Source organism: Schistocerca piceifrons, chromosome 2, assembly GCF_021461385.2.
Source record: "Schistocerca piceifrons isolate TAMUIC-IGC-003096 chromosome 2, iqSchPice1.1, whole genome shotgun sequence".
NCBI lineage: Eukaryota > Metazoa > Arthropoda > Insecta > Orthoptera > Acrididae > Schistocerca > Schistocerca piceifrons.
The window spans coordinates 452,925,914-452,938,751 of record NC_060139.1 but is presented as its reverse complement, the minus strand read 5'-3'; the positions used below and the strand labels follow the sequence as shown (position 1 = coordinate 452,938,751).

At 35.4% G+C, this 12,838-nt stretch overlaps 1 protein-coding gene across 1 annotated transcript in view; it reads right to left on the bottom strand.

The window, feature by feature from the left end:
- Positions 1 to 7,537: 7,537 nt before the first annotated feature.
- LOC124774893 (protein Gawky) overlaps positions 7,538 to 12,838 on the bottom strand; it is a 277,306-nt gene continuing 272,005 nt past the window's right edge. Inside the window, exon 24 of the mRNA XM_047249552.1 lies at positions 7,538 to 8,643. Within this exon, the coding sequence (XP_047105508.1) occupies positions 8,239 to 8,643 (405 nt within the window). The 3' untranslated portion in view covers positions 7,538 to 8,238. The remainder of the gene's footprint in view (positions 8,644 to 12,838) is intronic.

Here is a 12,838-nt window from a genome sequence, read left to right as displayed (position 1 = left end):
AGCTTGTGCTAAATGTTTCTCTTAGTACTGGAAAGGTTATAATGGCTCAAACATGTGCCAAGGCCAAAAAGAATTTTTTTTTATAAGAACACCAATATTTACAAGCCAGCTTTTACAAACATATTTTAGTCTACTGTACTATCTCACATTATCATGTAATACAGTCCTAAGGAAAAGCTGTCTGCTGCACAGAACTCTACATGTTACAACAAGGGTAATAACGAAGCATGACATACATATAAATTCACATTAACTATTTGTAAGTCTCAACAGATAGATCACAACATTAAGAGTGTCCAATACACAGAATCCTCATAGGTATTTCTAGTTACAGAAATATTTCTACCCTACTGTTATATTAGTTATTGCAATCTGAGGCTGCCAAACGGTAAATATAATGAGACATTTGTACTTGGCAGGAAAGCTGTGTAATGATGTGATTCGTCACAACTTTCTGTACGTGTTCTCATATTTAATTTTTATTGGGTTTTAAAAATTTACATTAAAAACAAGAATGATTATTCTGTCAGGTACTATACCGATCACCCATTATGATGAAGCCACATCTTGCCTGATCTTATTAAGTCTATATTAATACAAGAAGAGAAAAGTTTAGCCACAAAGAAAGTGGCAAAGAGATTTATTGGTGCATATAATATCACAATGGAAAGGATTCACATTCATATTTCAGTGTGAAGGTAGCCAGCTTCCTTCATGGAAGAACTGGAGTTACTTTCAAAACTGTCTTTCTAGCAATCATCATCAGGTTGCTAGTCTATTTCCATATGAAATCAACTCCACGTAACATCACAGACAGGAAACAAGACTATGCCAGGAGTTTATCTCACAACCTCTCAAATTAAAGTACATTACAATTAGTTGTCTTCAGCAAACTTTTCCAAATTTCAGTTCTCTGTGGCCAACGCTTCTTGTGCTACATACTTACGTAGTAAATATTATAGTGAAAATGCACATTTTGTACAGCTTGTAAAACAATACAGCTCTACAGATACACAGAGCACCATTACAGTTGGAGTTAAATATGCGGTAATGAAATATAGTTCTTTATTACAAAATAGTGACTCACACGTGACAAGTCATCTAGAATGCCACAATCTGTTTTCCTCAACACATGTCAAATAATATCTACACAAAAAGTCAGCTTATATTGACAGTTCTGAGCACAAATTATATTACAATACTGAATATCTTCCACATGTACATCACTATGTACAGACTTAACTGCTAATGTATTCAAAATGCAAGTGTTCCTATACAGCATAAGCGTAACAGTATAATTTTGAGTCACAGGGTTATCCCATATCCAGTATAATCTTGCAGACTGTTAGAGAGCCTCTGGAAACTTCTATTCACTGATATGTCACACAAAATTTCGAAGTCATGCCCTCAACTGTAAGAAATTATGCAAATAAATCATTAATGAAAACATTTATTCTATTCAGCCACTACTACTACTCAAGATTGGTGTAATATGCCATTTAACAAAACTGAGCAACCTTTCTCCCCAACCCCCACCATTATTTCATTCATTTCAATATTACCTATACAAGCAGGGTCCTGAACAAACTGACACATTCTGCAAATGCTAGTTCACAAAGCCAATGTGTCGATTCCAATACTTATGAAGTCCGAGAATTCATATTTAACTTTTTTCCCCACTACACTGTTAGGCCCACAGCACTGTCAGATCAACAGGCTTTAAAATAAGTAAATTTTGCATCCAGATTAAATTTCAACACATTGGACAGTGTGACAAAGTTGTTTCCACAGAAAAAAAGTTCCATTTATGGTTGAACATCCTAAAACTCCCTGAGGCTTCTAGAAGCACATCCCTTTTTGCTTTTTAGAAACAATGAAATACAAAGATTTCTTCTATATTGTGAATAATTATAGGAGGACCTGAAATAAGTTGTTCACAAAAACTCTGTGTAAAATATTGTGGAATAAATATTTTTAAAGCAAACACCAAAATTACTTCCAAGAACAAAATAATGTTCTCAATTACTGTATGTAATATAAGGCCACTGAAATTTATTATTCTGAGTTATTGTTACTGAACAATTGATAGAAGTTTTCAAAACTGCCTACTTTTTTAAAAAAATTCAACAGTTCACCAGCAATATGAGCAGACAGATAGCATGCTAACACAATAAGAATGCTGGTATCAATTCTGTTCATTGTTTATGTACATTAGTTCACAAGCATGGAGTATGCTGTGGTCCATTCGAACTGTTCATGTCATTCATTACCCATATAAGGCACAGATTAATTCTTTCACTCATACAAATAAATTAAATTGGATTTCAAATTTTAAAATTGACAGATTACAAAATACTCATAAAAATAAATTTGTGGTAACCAATATTGATTATACAAATGGTTGAGATACAAAATTTAGCAATTACAACATGAATGTGATTTAATTGATGTTCAGTTTGTTTTCATCTTTCACTGGGGAAGTCAACTGACAATTCCTAAGGAAAAATACACTCTAATCTTACACAGAAAAATAGCAAGATATGTGAACACCAGAATGTTAGCACAATATACAGCTCAGATTTGTTTTAAAGTCTGATTTCCTTGTGTGACATTCCACTGTCTTGTGAACACAAGAAGCTAAAGCTATTTAAACAATGAGCAAAAATCATTAGCATTTTTTATGTATCTGCTTATCAAGATCCCTATTCCCTAACACAGACATCAAAAGTTTTACTGCGTTTGGTTAATTACAGAGGGCACAAAGTGTATCAGGAGGAGATTTTTTGGTTGAAACTATTTTTTTCTTTTGCTTAAGTCCCACACCAAACAATTACATCTTTCTGGATTATAACACAAGTATCCTTCTGTGAACAAGCACCTACACATGAGAAGTATGACATTTGCAGGTGTTTATAATAGCAGGCACATGTTACCACAAATTCAATCAATGCAATGACTAACCAGCTATGGACATACTGCTGCTTTCCATACAAACATGCAGTTTAAAAAATGGTGTTATTTCTTTTAATTTTACAATTGTCTAACCCTCTTTACTAAAGAAAACTAGGAAATAAAATTTTCATTTGCAATAAAAACAGAGCATCACAGTACAACACCTAAAATAGGATACTCTACATGATGCTCGATCGAATGCAATGTGCACTTTACAGATGTATCACAATTTTGGTCTCTTGAGCCTGAACTGAAACCTTGCCTGGTCTCCATTTATTTTGGAGCATGTTGGAAAAAAGGATATATTCGGTTTGTAAATAAAAATAAAACAAGACAAGTGAATAAATCCTAACCAATCATACCGTATCAACAGTTTTCCTTTATCCAAGTGCACCAAAGCGTTAACTTCTAGAAGACACAGTTTAATAAGATTTTCAGCAGAGAAATAATGGATGGTTAGATAAGAAAATTCAAAGCCTCACTTCACAAACTGTGCACATCAGCCAGTAATACACAAGTATCAAATATCCAACACTCACCCTGATGATTTGCTTTGATCCCTGGTCATCTGATCAATGTTTATGGTTACAGGTATGAATGAGACTGACATTTCCAATCAAACACTCTTGAACTATTGGAGTCAGCAAAGCAGAGCAACAATGTTTACTGATATGAGCCCTGGAAAGCAACACCAGTGCTCTGAAGCCAATAACGTGAAGGATGCAGAACTCCACTTTATGTTCTAACTGCAGTCACTAAACTTACTTCAGCAGACAGACAGTATTTACATTATACAATTTGTTTTAGGACAAAGTCTCCACAGAGAGCAATCATTTAGCTTCATAATTTGAGGGATACAGTCTCTTAGGCACATATGAAATTTGGAAAAAAAATTGTAACACATGAAAACAACAAACTGTCTCAAATGAAATGCTAGTGCCACCACAGCAAATTTGAAAGGCACAGGGGACAGGCCTTTATGGTGCTTGTTGGAGGATATGAAGAGGAAGACTACACAACACAGCAAAACCAAGAGACCGATAATTAGGTACTTCCTTGCTACGGGCCCTGCAAATTAACTGGACTGGTCAGTAGTCTCCCTCCCCCATAAAAGGAACAACAACTTACACTGGGAATCAGCAACTTAAAAAGATTTTTAGCAAACAGTAAAGACAGATCACTGCAAGAAATTATCTGTGACTAGCTCAGACAACACATACTAATTAATATATATAATAAAAAAAAATACACTATGGCTGTGAATGGTAAAGAGGCCCGTTTAATGTACATCTGATGTTCACTTCCTCCACTAATTCTTTAATGCAACAGTTAAAATATGATGATGTGTGGCATTGTGACAAAACATGGTAATGTGCAGAGGCATGTTTCTTGAAAACTGAATGGTACCTCCACATTACTAGCATGTTTTCGAATGCAATACTTTTCACATTTACATATGCAGAACCTCATAAGCACTCAAATAGAAACTTTATGAATTAACTGCTCAAATTCGCAGCAAATTACAAAGTAAATCACTCAAAATGACCATACTCCATAAGGTTATGGAAAACCTAAATGATTCAATCACTTTCCACAAAATACAGCTAATACTTTTTTAGTGCTCAAATTTATCAGTACTGAGAAAAGGAGAATATTTGGAGGAGGGGATGGGGGAGACAACCATGAGACATTTCATACTCAAGTAATCTTGAGCATCACAAGCCATAAAAAATAACCAAAAACTAGCCTCTAGCATCCTTCAATAATGTGGCACACAACCTGCTGAAAATAAACGACTAGCAGCTGGCACACTTCAATAGCAGGAATGTGTGTCCCATACTGTCAGACAGATAAATGCTTCTCAAACAGGCACTCACTAAGTGTAAGTTGTTATATATATCTTTACTCAAAGACAAATGGAAGAAATATATCACCAATATGGCTCACCAAAGTCTTCGGCACAAGAACCACCACCTCAGAAAGACAATGTATCGTGCTCTATCTGCCACTCAATATCTTAACCTACCGAACACAGTAAAATTCTGAATTGGTCAATGCACATAAATTTTGTCACAATTCATGCTGTTAGTACAGAATGTTTTGATCAGTGTTACACAATTTAATCACATTTTACTTATATTACTATAATGTTGTCTGTTGCAAAATCATTTGGCGTTAATTTAACTGAGATTTTAGTGGCCTGAGAGGCAAAATGTGCACAGTTTGCACATCCTCACCAGAATGGTGTTCACTGCAATGATTTCTTATTAGTACACTTTTTTTGTTAGATTTTCTTGTTTTTTTTAAAAAGCTATAATACATAACTCTTACCTTAATAATTACAACAAAGCAACTGATATGGCTCAAAATTGCAGTTACTTAACATTCTTTGATTAAAATGCTGTCATTACTGTCTACAAATCACACTTTTTGCATTTTATAGTATTGTTCACAGTTAATCACATAGAAGTTGTACAATCATGGAAAATGTGACCACATTTCTACAAAATACTGCAAATCTGGAGGTGAAAATACTAACAAGTCAACTTTTGTCATGTCAATATTTTGCATTACAAATCAAGGAAAAGATACTAGCTAGTAAAGCACAGTAATGGTATTATTAAATCCACTTTCTCCCATTAGTAACTGTTGCGGAAAGTAGATAAGACTGCCCAGTTCTTAAATGTACACTCAAAATATTTCACACTATGTGTCATTTTTAAAGTTCTGCAACTGAAAGCTTTCACTTTTCATAAAAGACAATTACTTCTGATGAAATATATGTTATTCTATTACAAGACCACAAATATATATTTATATTTTATATATATGTATCTTTCTTATTTCTATATGTATAACATGTTTGGTCACAGAGGTATTTTTATTCTCCCCTTAAGAGGCAAATTTCCTTATCCCTCCAATAAAAAAAAAAGAAAAAAAAAAGAGTATAACAGCCTTCACACACTCATTCTTCTCACATGATTAAAAAACAAACATGGCAAGGATGGATTCAACGTTTTTAGTTGCGCACACTTGTGTTAAGATCTTGCTACCTTATTTAATTAAATAGATCAACTATTTGTCTCAAGCTCATACTGCAATGTAAGATACTATAATTCTCCCCCTCATAAAAGCAATGAACTATTTAAAAATTGAAAGAAAAATGCAGAAAATACTCCTCAATTTATCGTTTTGTGTCAAAAATATTTTTGAAATCCATGTCTTCAAAAATTTGTTTTATGTACATACATACTAGTTTTTTACAAATTACATGTGTCCATGCACCATCAAGAGCATAATCTTCAGAGGAGGAGTGGGAAAGCAAGGAAAATCATAGATTTTTCTAACTATTTTGACATCAAAATACACTCAGGCCCAAGATCTTGCACTAAACATGCACGCCACACAAACGCGCAAACTTGCGCGTCAACACACACACACACACACACACACACACACACACACACACACACACACACACTCACTCACTTTTTAAAAAGAAATAAAGGAAATCACACATTATTCTCTAGTTAAAAGTTCACAAAAATTGACGAGTTTGCACAGGATCACTTACAAGATTATATCACATTTAATAAGGATGCAGCAAACTTTTTATATAAATACACATGTTTATACTTACACTGGCTACAATAGAATAATAATTAGAATGCACTTGGTTTTTAAATATTACCACTTTTCATAAAAATGTGTTTTTTAAACGCAATATATTAAATACCTCATATTTTACCTTAAAATCTTAATTCCTATGTATTTACGATTGATCTTAATCTACATAAAAACCTTGTGTTTCGATTCAGAATTTGGTACTATACTCACTGGAGAAAAATAATTACAGGTAAGCTTGTTATGTACACAATACTTGGCTCATTTTGAAAAATCTTCCATATGTTCACTGCAGCTGCTGTCGTTGTTGTTGTTGTTATTATTGTTATTGTTGCAGTAGTAGTAGTAATAGTAGTAGTAGTAGATAGTAAATGTTGATGGATGTTGTTGTTGTTGTGGATGTTGTTGCTGTTGTTGAAGATGTGGTGGCTGTTGATGGCATTTGCATGGTTGTCATCTCTTTCACCGTCATCACAGCATCCATCTATAATTATGGCTCTAGTCTAACCATGGCTTTTATTTGTAGCTTACAATACTTTATTTAACTGTGCAGAGCCACAATTTCAACAACACTGAGTCTGCTTCTACAATACTATACTAAACTCTTTTTTTGGCTGTTATTACTATAAAGAAAACCTTAATATACTCAGGAGTATAAGTTTTGCACTATCATCTAAAAGAAAAGAAAAGAAAAGCAAATCTCTCGTTGCTTTTGTCAATTCTGAAGGAGAGAGAGCTTTTTCATTAATCAAAACTGGGCAAATGGAACATCTTACATTGAACATAAAGCCACTTTAGAGTCACAGCACAGTTGAAAATACAATACACATACAAAATTTTATTCTTTCCAGTTGTTAAGTGGATAAGTTTGATTACTCTGCACCAATTTACGTCTATGCACACACAGGTAATGCAACAAAGAAACGAGTGTATGCATAGCACCTACTAGTGCTGGTCAAAATTTATCACTATGTCTATATTTTCTTTTTTTTTTTTTTGAAGTAATGGATCACAAACATTGAACACTATTATTTCAAGGGAACACTTCGATTGTGTACAGCCGCAAAGAAATGGGAAGGCAGCACTTTTACAGGACAGCCTTCAAAAACTAATGCCAGGTATTTGGCACACAGTCTGATTGTAACAACATTAAATATTTTTAAAAATTAATCCTCACATCTTAACAGTCAAAACTGCAATCCTCATATATTTTATATACATATATATATATTTATATAAGTAACATAATAATAAGAATACAACTGCTGTCACTAACTAGACTCTCATAGTTATGGGGACAGAAGCAACCGTATAGCGCAAATAGGAAACTGAGATCACAGGTATGGAGATTTCTCTCTTCTCCACAGCAATGCGCACAGGTTCTCCAAGTCATTCTATTTTAAATTCAGTTTTGTTTTACAATGGCTACTATCCAACACATTTTGCAGTTGGACAGCATGCCGGCACTGAGGTGATAGATAGGAGATGGAATTTGGGAGCAGTTTCCTTATGCAAAAGGATGGAAAACTTCGAGTACGTCACTATGGAGAAGATTCGATAGAAGCTCATTCTTCACTCAATATTATGCCCAATATACGTTTACGTGCACAGATGGGACAAAGGAAAGGATTTTAAATTCCTGTAGGTAGGCACAAGTTTAGTTCACACTGAGCCCTCACCCAGTAAGTCACCTGGCAGGAACGAATTGAGAGACGAAGGCGTCGAGCGGTGTTGATCGCCACCTGACGTTCCGTCTCCCCACAAGGAACCTGAGACAGATGATGGAGTAGGTGGCCAAAGCTGGCTACCTGCAACTCCACCCCATGCGTCAGATGCCGACTTCGCAGGCCCTGGACCACCTTGGGATCCTCCAGCACCACTGCCTCCTGATCCACGTCCACTGCCTGGTCCTGGACCCCAACCACTGCCAGATGTCTGTTGGCCACCAGCACCACCACCACCACCATGGCCCAGGTGCTGTAGCAATGAGTGCACCTCCGACTCACCAGGCGACTCGGCAAAAATCGTCGTATTGCCGAGGACACAATTGTTAAGTGCCCCTTGAGCCTGGAATTAATGCAGCATATTTTTTTAAAAAAAATATCACTTTTTACATTTCACACATATCTTTAAACTTTCAATGGAACAGTCACCACAAGTGTTTGATTAGAATCTTACAGTGCTCTTTAAAAAATTAACAGGGATCCAAAATGGAACTATCACTTAATTCTTTTACGACAACAGTGCTATGTAGAAGCGCTGCAGTGAAAAAAATGTGTTTTCTGATTGACTGCTATGACAATTTCATTTCCTAAACAGCATCACCATTCACTGAACTTTAACAACGCAACAGTGAATGTGCGTTGAGCGGTCCATCCACTGTCAATGGTTCTTCTAGGCGCAGGCAGTGCATGAACAAGTTAAGACGTGAACCCTTATTAGGAAATGACTTGTTTTCTGAACGGCAAATCATGAACTCAGATCAATAAAATATAATATCACAATCACACGGAAAAGTGGAAATCAAATAACAGGTGGCTATTTGATGGGAAAAACACAGCTTAACAAGTTATTTACAAAAAAAAAAAAAAAAAAAAAAAAATGAAAAATTAAAATGCAGAAATATTACTAGTTTTTTAAAGTAACTGTTATAGAAGTCCTAATAAATCAATCAAAAAGCATACAAAGTAATTTAACTCGATGTGGCATGGCTAAGTAACACTCCATCAAAGCATAAGTTGGTAAAGATACTAAAATGGAAACAAGATGATTATCAACTACACAACTGAAGGGTGTTGGATCCAAGCATAAGAAATTAATTTAGATGCAAACAGATTGAAGGAAATTCCAGAGTGGAAGTGAAGCAAAGTGAGGTTTAAATTAATCCAAGCATGAAAATGAACAGGACCCATAAATACAGTTGCACAGAAAAGAAATAATGTTAAACTGAATAATCCTAAATTACATAATGTTAATTGGGATTGTAGGCAAGCTTTCTGAAACAGATAACAGAGTAAGAGAATTAAAAGATACGATACACCACCCGTGGAAACCTGGATTAGAATGTGTATTGAAAGAGCCATCAGTAAGTTAGGTGAGAAAGATAATGGGCAAAACCTAATTTGGAGGGGGGGGAACTAAGATGGATATTAGTGACATCAAATGAAGATTAACTATTGTGTGTGGATAATGATGGCAGCAGAAAAATTTAAACTGACAATAATTCCTAAATACAAAAATATATGTTTAGTATGTACGAACAGTACTGGAAATAGCGTAACATAGGCAACAAACAATTTCTGTGTCCAAACCATTTTTGTTCTTCAATTAAATGTAGTGGATTTTATCAAAATGCATAATAGAGGAGAAATTACTATATGACTTAAAATGAAGACTGAACTGCTTAAGGCAGCAGATGAGAAATAGAAGTAAAAAATTGAAATCAGTAAAGAGTTTGGTACACACTAAACGATAATTGAAAATAGAGATAAAATTATGGTAATATTTGAATGCAGAACATTCTAACCGAGAGAAAATATATTAGGACGGGTAGACATGAAGATGCAAGGACTGTATTGGTACGGAAAGGGAGAGGAGGTTCAGTGAAATAGGAACAAGGCAGCCCGACAGGAGAAAGTATTGTCAGTGAGTCCATTATATAGCCAACAACATTAGTTCTACAGAGATGTAAAGCTTTGCTTTCATAGCAAATTTATTTCCTAGGACTGTTGCACTGATGAGAAATGATAATGAAATGAAATTCTCATTTCTTTTAATTGATGAGGAAAAGAACATGGGACAGCTTAAGTATGAAACGATATTTCTTACAATTGGTGTAGCCTTATGACAAATGTCTTTTCGGACAAAGTTTAAAAAGACATAAACTTGTGTTTTGTGACTTTTCTTCGAACACTAAACATAAAAATAATGGATGTCAATGAATACACCCCCCCCCTTTTTTTTGGCCTGGTGCCATTTTCTGAGCACTGCTACTACGAAGACAATCTTTTAAGCTGCAGTGCGTGAGTGATTTCCTGTGGGTAATTTTTGTTCTCTTCATTGCAGAAAACAGTTACTCGCATTAGTACATAGCTGTAAGCATAGCTGCAAACTTGTAAAACCGCAGTAATTTATGTTGAGAAATATTTTTATATGAATCTACAAGACTTATTTTATGCCCGAATTGGCCAGTTTTGTTTTCCAATCACTGTACTGCAGAAACTACAATCAGCACTATGATGGACTTTGCTTGGTCCCTTCACTCATAGAGGAGCTACAAATAATGCAATTCAAAGCGGAGTGCAAAAAGCATTTGGGAATAGCTAAAGTTGGCGGCATCATAAACTACATAGTTCAGGCCTGCTATCTACTGATATCTTATGCAACCGTACTTCAAAATACCATACATCATGTTGAAGTATCTGCAATTTCATACAACAGGAACTTTAGCTTGAATACAAATGTACACATTTCTTTGTTCCAACATGCTAGGTCCGACAACTGAGTCCCTAATCACCAAAATGCGGTATGTAGCTTGTAAGAGACCATTCAACTGCTCACTGTCTGATGTGGCACCCGAGCGTAACTTTACAACAACACTGATACATCACTGCGTTTGTGCAGAGGTGTGTTCTTTACTTTGCAAGCACGCTCTTAAACACATTATGTTTCCTAATTGGGCTTCACCACCTGATGTGCTATATTATTAAATTATTAACCAAAAATTGGTTACTTTTGCAATATTAATATTCAGAAAATAAGGCTACTTCAAACTATCCCTGATAAAATAATCCATCTAGATACAATTCGCTATGCAGTAGCTTTCATTATGTAAACGGCATTTTCATGTTTTGGGGCAGAGTTCGTATCTACAACGGAATTTACTGTATCACAAAAGCAAATTTTTCGGGCTCCTAATTATTACACTATTCTACAGTACCAAAGGATGAATTTGTTACTGCTGACAATTATGACAGACTGACCACGGCATTTTGGATATTGTTCAGAGCACAATAAATCAATTTCCTGTATACGACAAAGACATATTTGACGAATGCAGCAATTCATTCTGCAGCTCTTGTAGACACCTGCTGTGTTGCTGATCTGAGCTCATGTATACAATCCTTTACATGAGCACACGCACATGTAAAAAACATCTGAGAAGTTTCAGGTGTTTTTGCTGAAATATTCACAATTTGGGTAGCAGCAGACCAACTGGTGTACAAGACAATTGCTGTGAAGACATATCTGAACTCTACTGCTGGAAGCAGAAGGCCCACTAAGTCAATGTGTATGTGGCAAAAAATGTGTGGTTCCAGGAAAGTGACCTATCCTCAGTAAGGGTAACACTGCCTTACCTAATGTTGCTTTTGTAGTATTCGCATGTGAGTGCTGGCAATGAAGGACATACGACTGAGGCCCATGATTTTCAAACAGCTGTATGTTGAATATGGTTAAGAAAAGGGTACATGTTAATAACCTCCAATACTATCACCACTTGAAGCATGTATCTTTCCTCCTGACTCACCCTGTATACCTACAAGATTTCTGTGTCTTTATTTTGTGTTAAACATTTTTTGGTGCATCTGATTTTATTACAAAAGCGAGGCAGGTTGAAGTTTATCATCTTGTCTATATGAGCTGACTACAGATCTCGGAGGTTGGAAATAAGTCAAAATACAACCTTTATTACTTTTCAGAAAAAAGGCAGCTCTATTCTGATGGAGCTGTTATGTTATGATATCCATCTCCATTAGAGGAACAAAATGTGCACCAAAAAAGTTTCAAAATGACTTGGGTACAGCAACTAAGGTGCAAATTGACAGCCTGATGCAATATCAACAAAGACCAAATACTCAGCATGCAACAACGAAGTTTCCCTTTAATATCCAAACCAACCAACCAACGACAAAGTAGCTTAATGCTGTCTAGGACTGATGGAATGCTATGAGTAACAAACAAGAAACTTTAGTAAAATTGTCAAACACCGACTGAATTTTTTAACAAAACAGTCTCTCTCAGCAGAAACATTTGAACAAGGAAAATATTCAAAAAACTGAAATCAAAATTTATCAATTCCTCTTCCCTGAATTACAGTGGGCAGAGCAAATCTACTTGCTGGTTGTGAACACACACACACACACACACACACACACAAAATTATTTTCAGTGAACTGAAGCTGTAAGGTGGGGTGGGCTGGCTGGTGAGATGGCTTCGGTGGTATAACACTTCCCTCAAAAGACAGAGATTTATCAATTATGG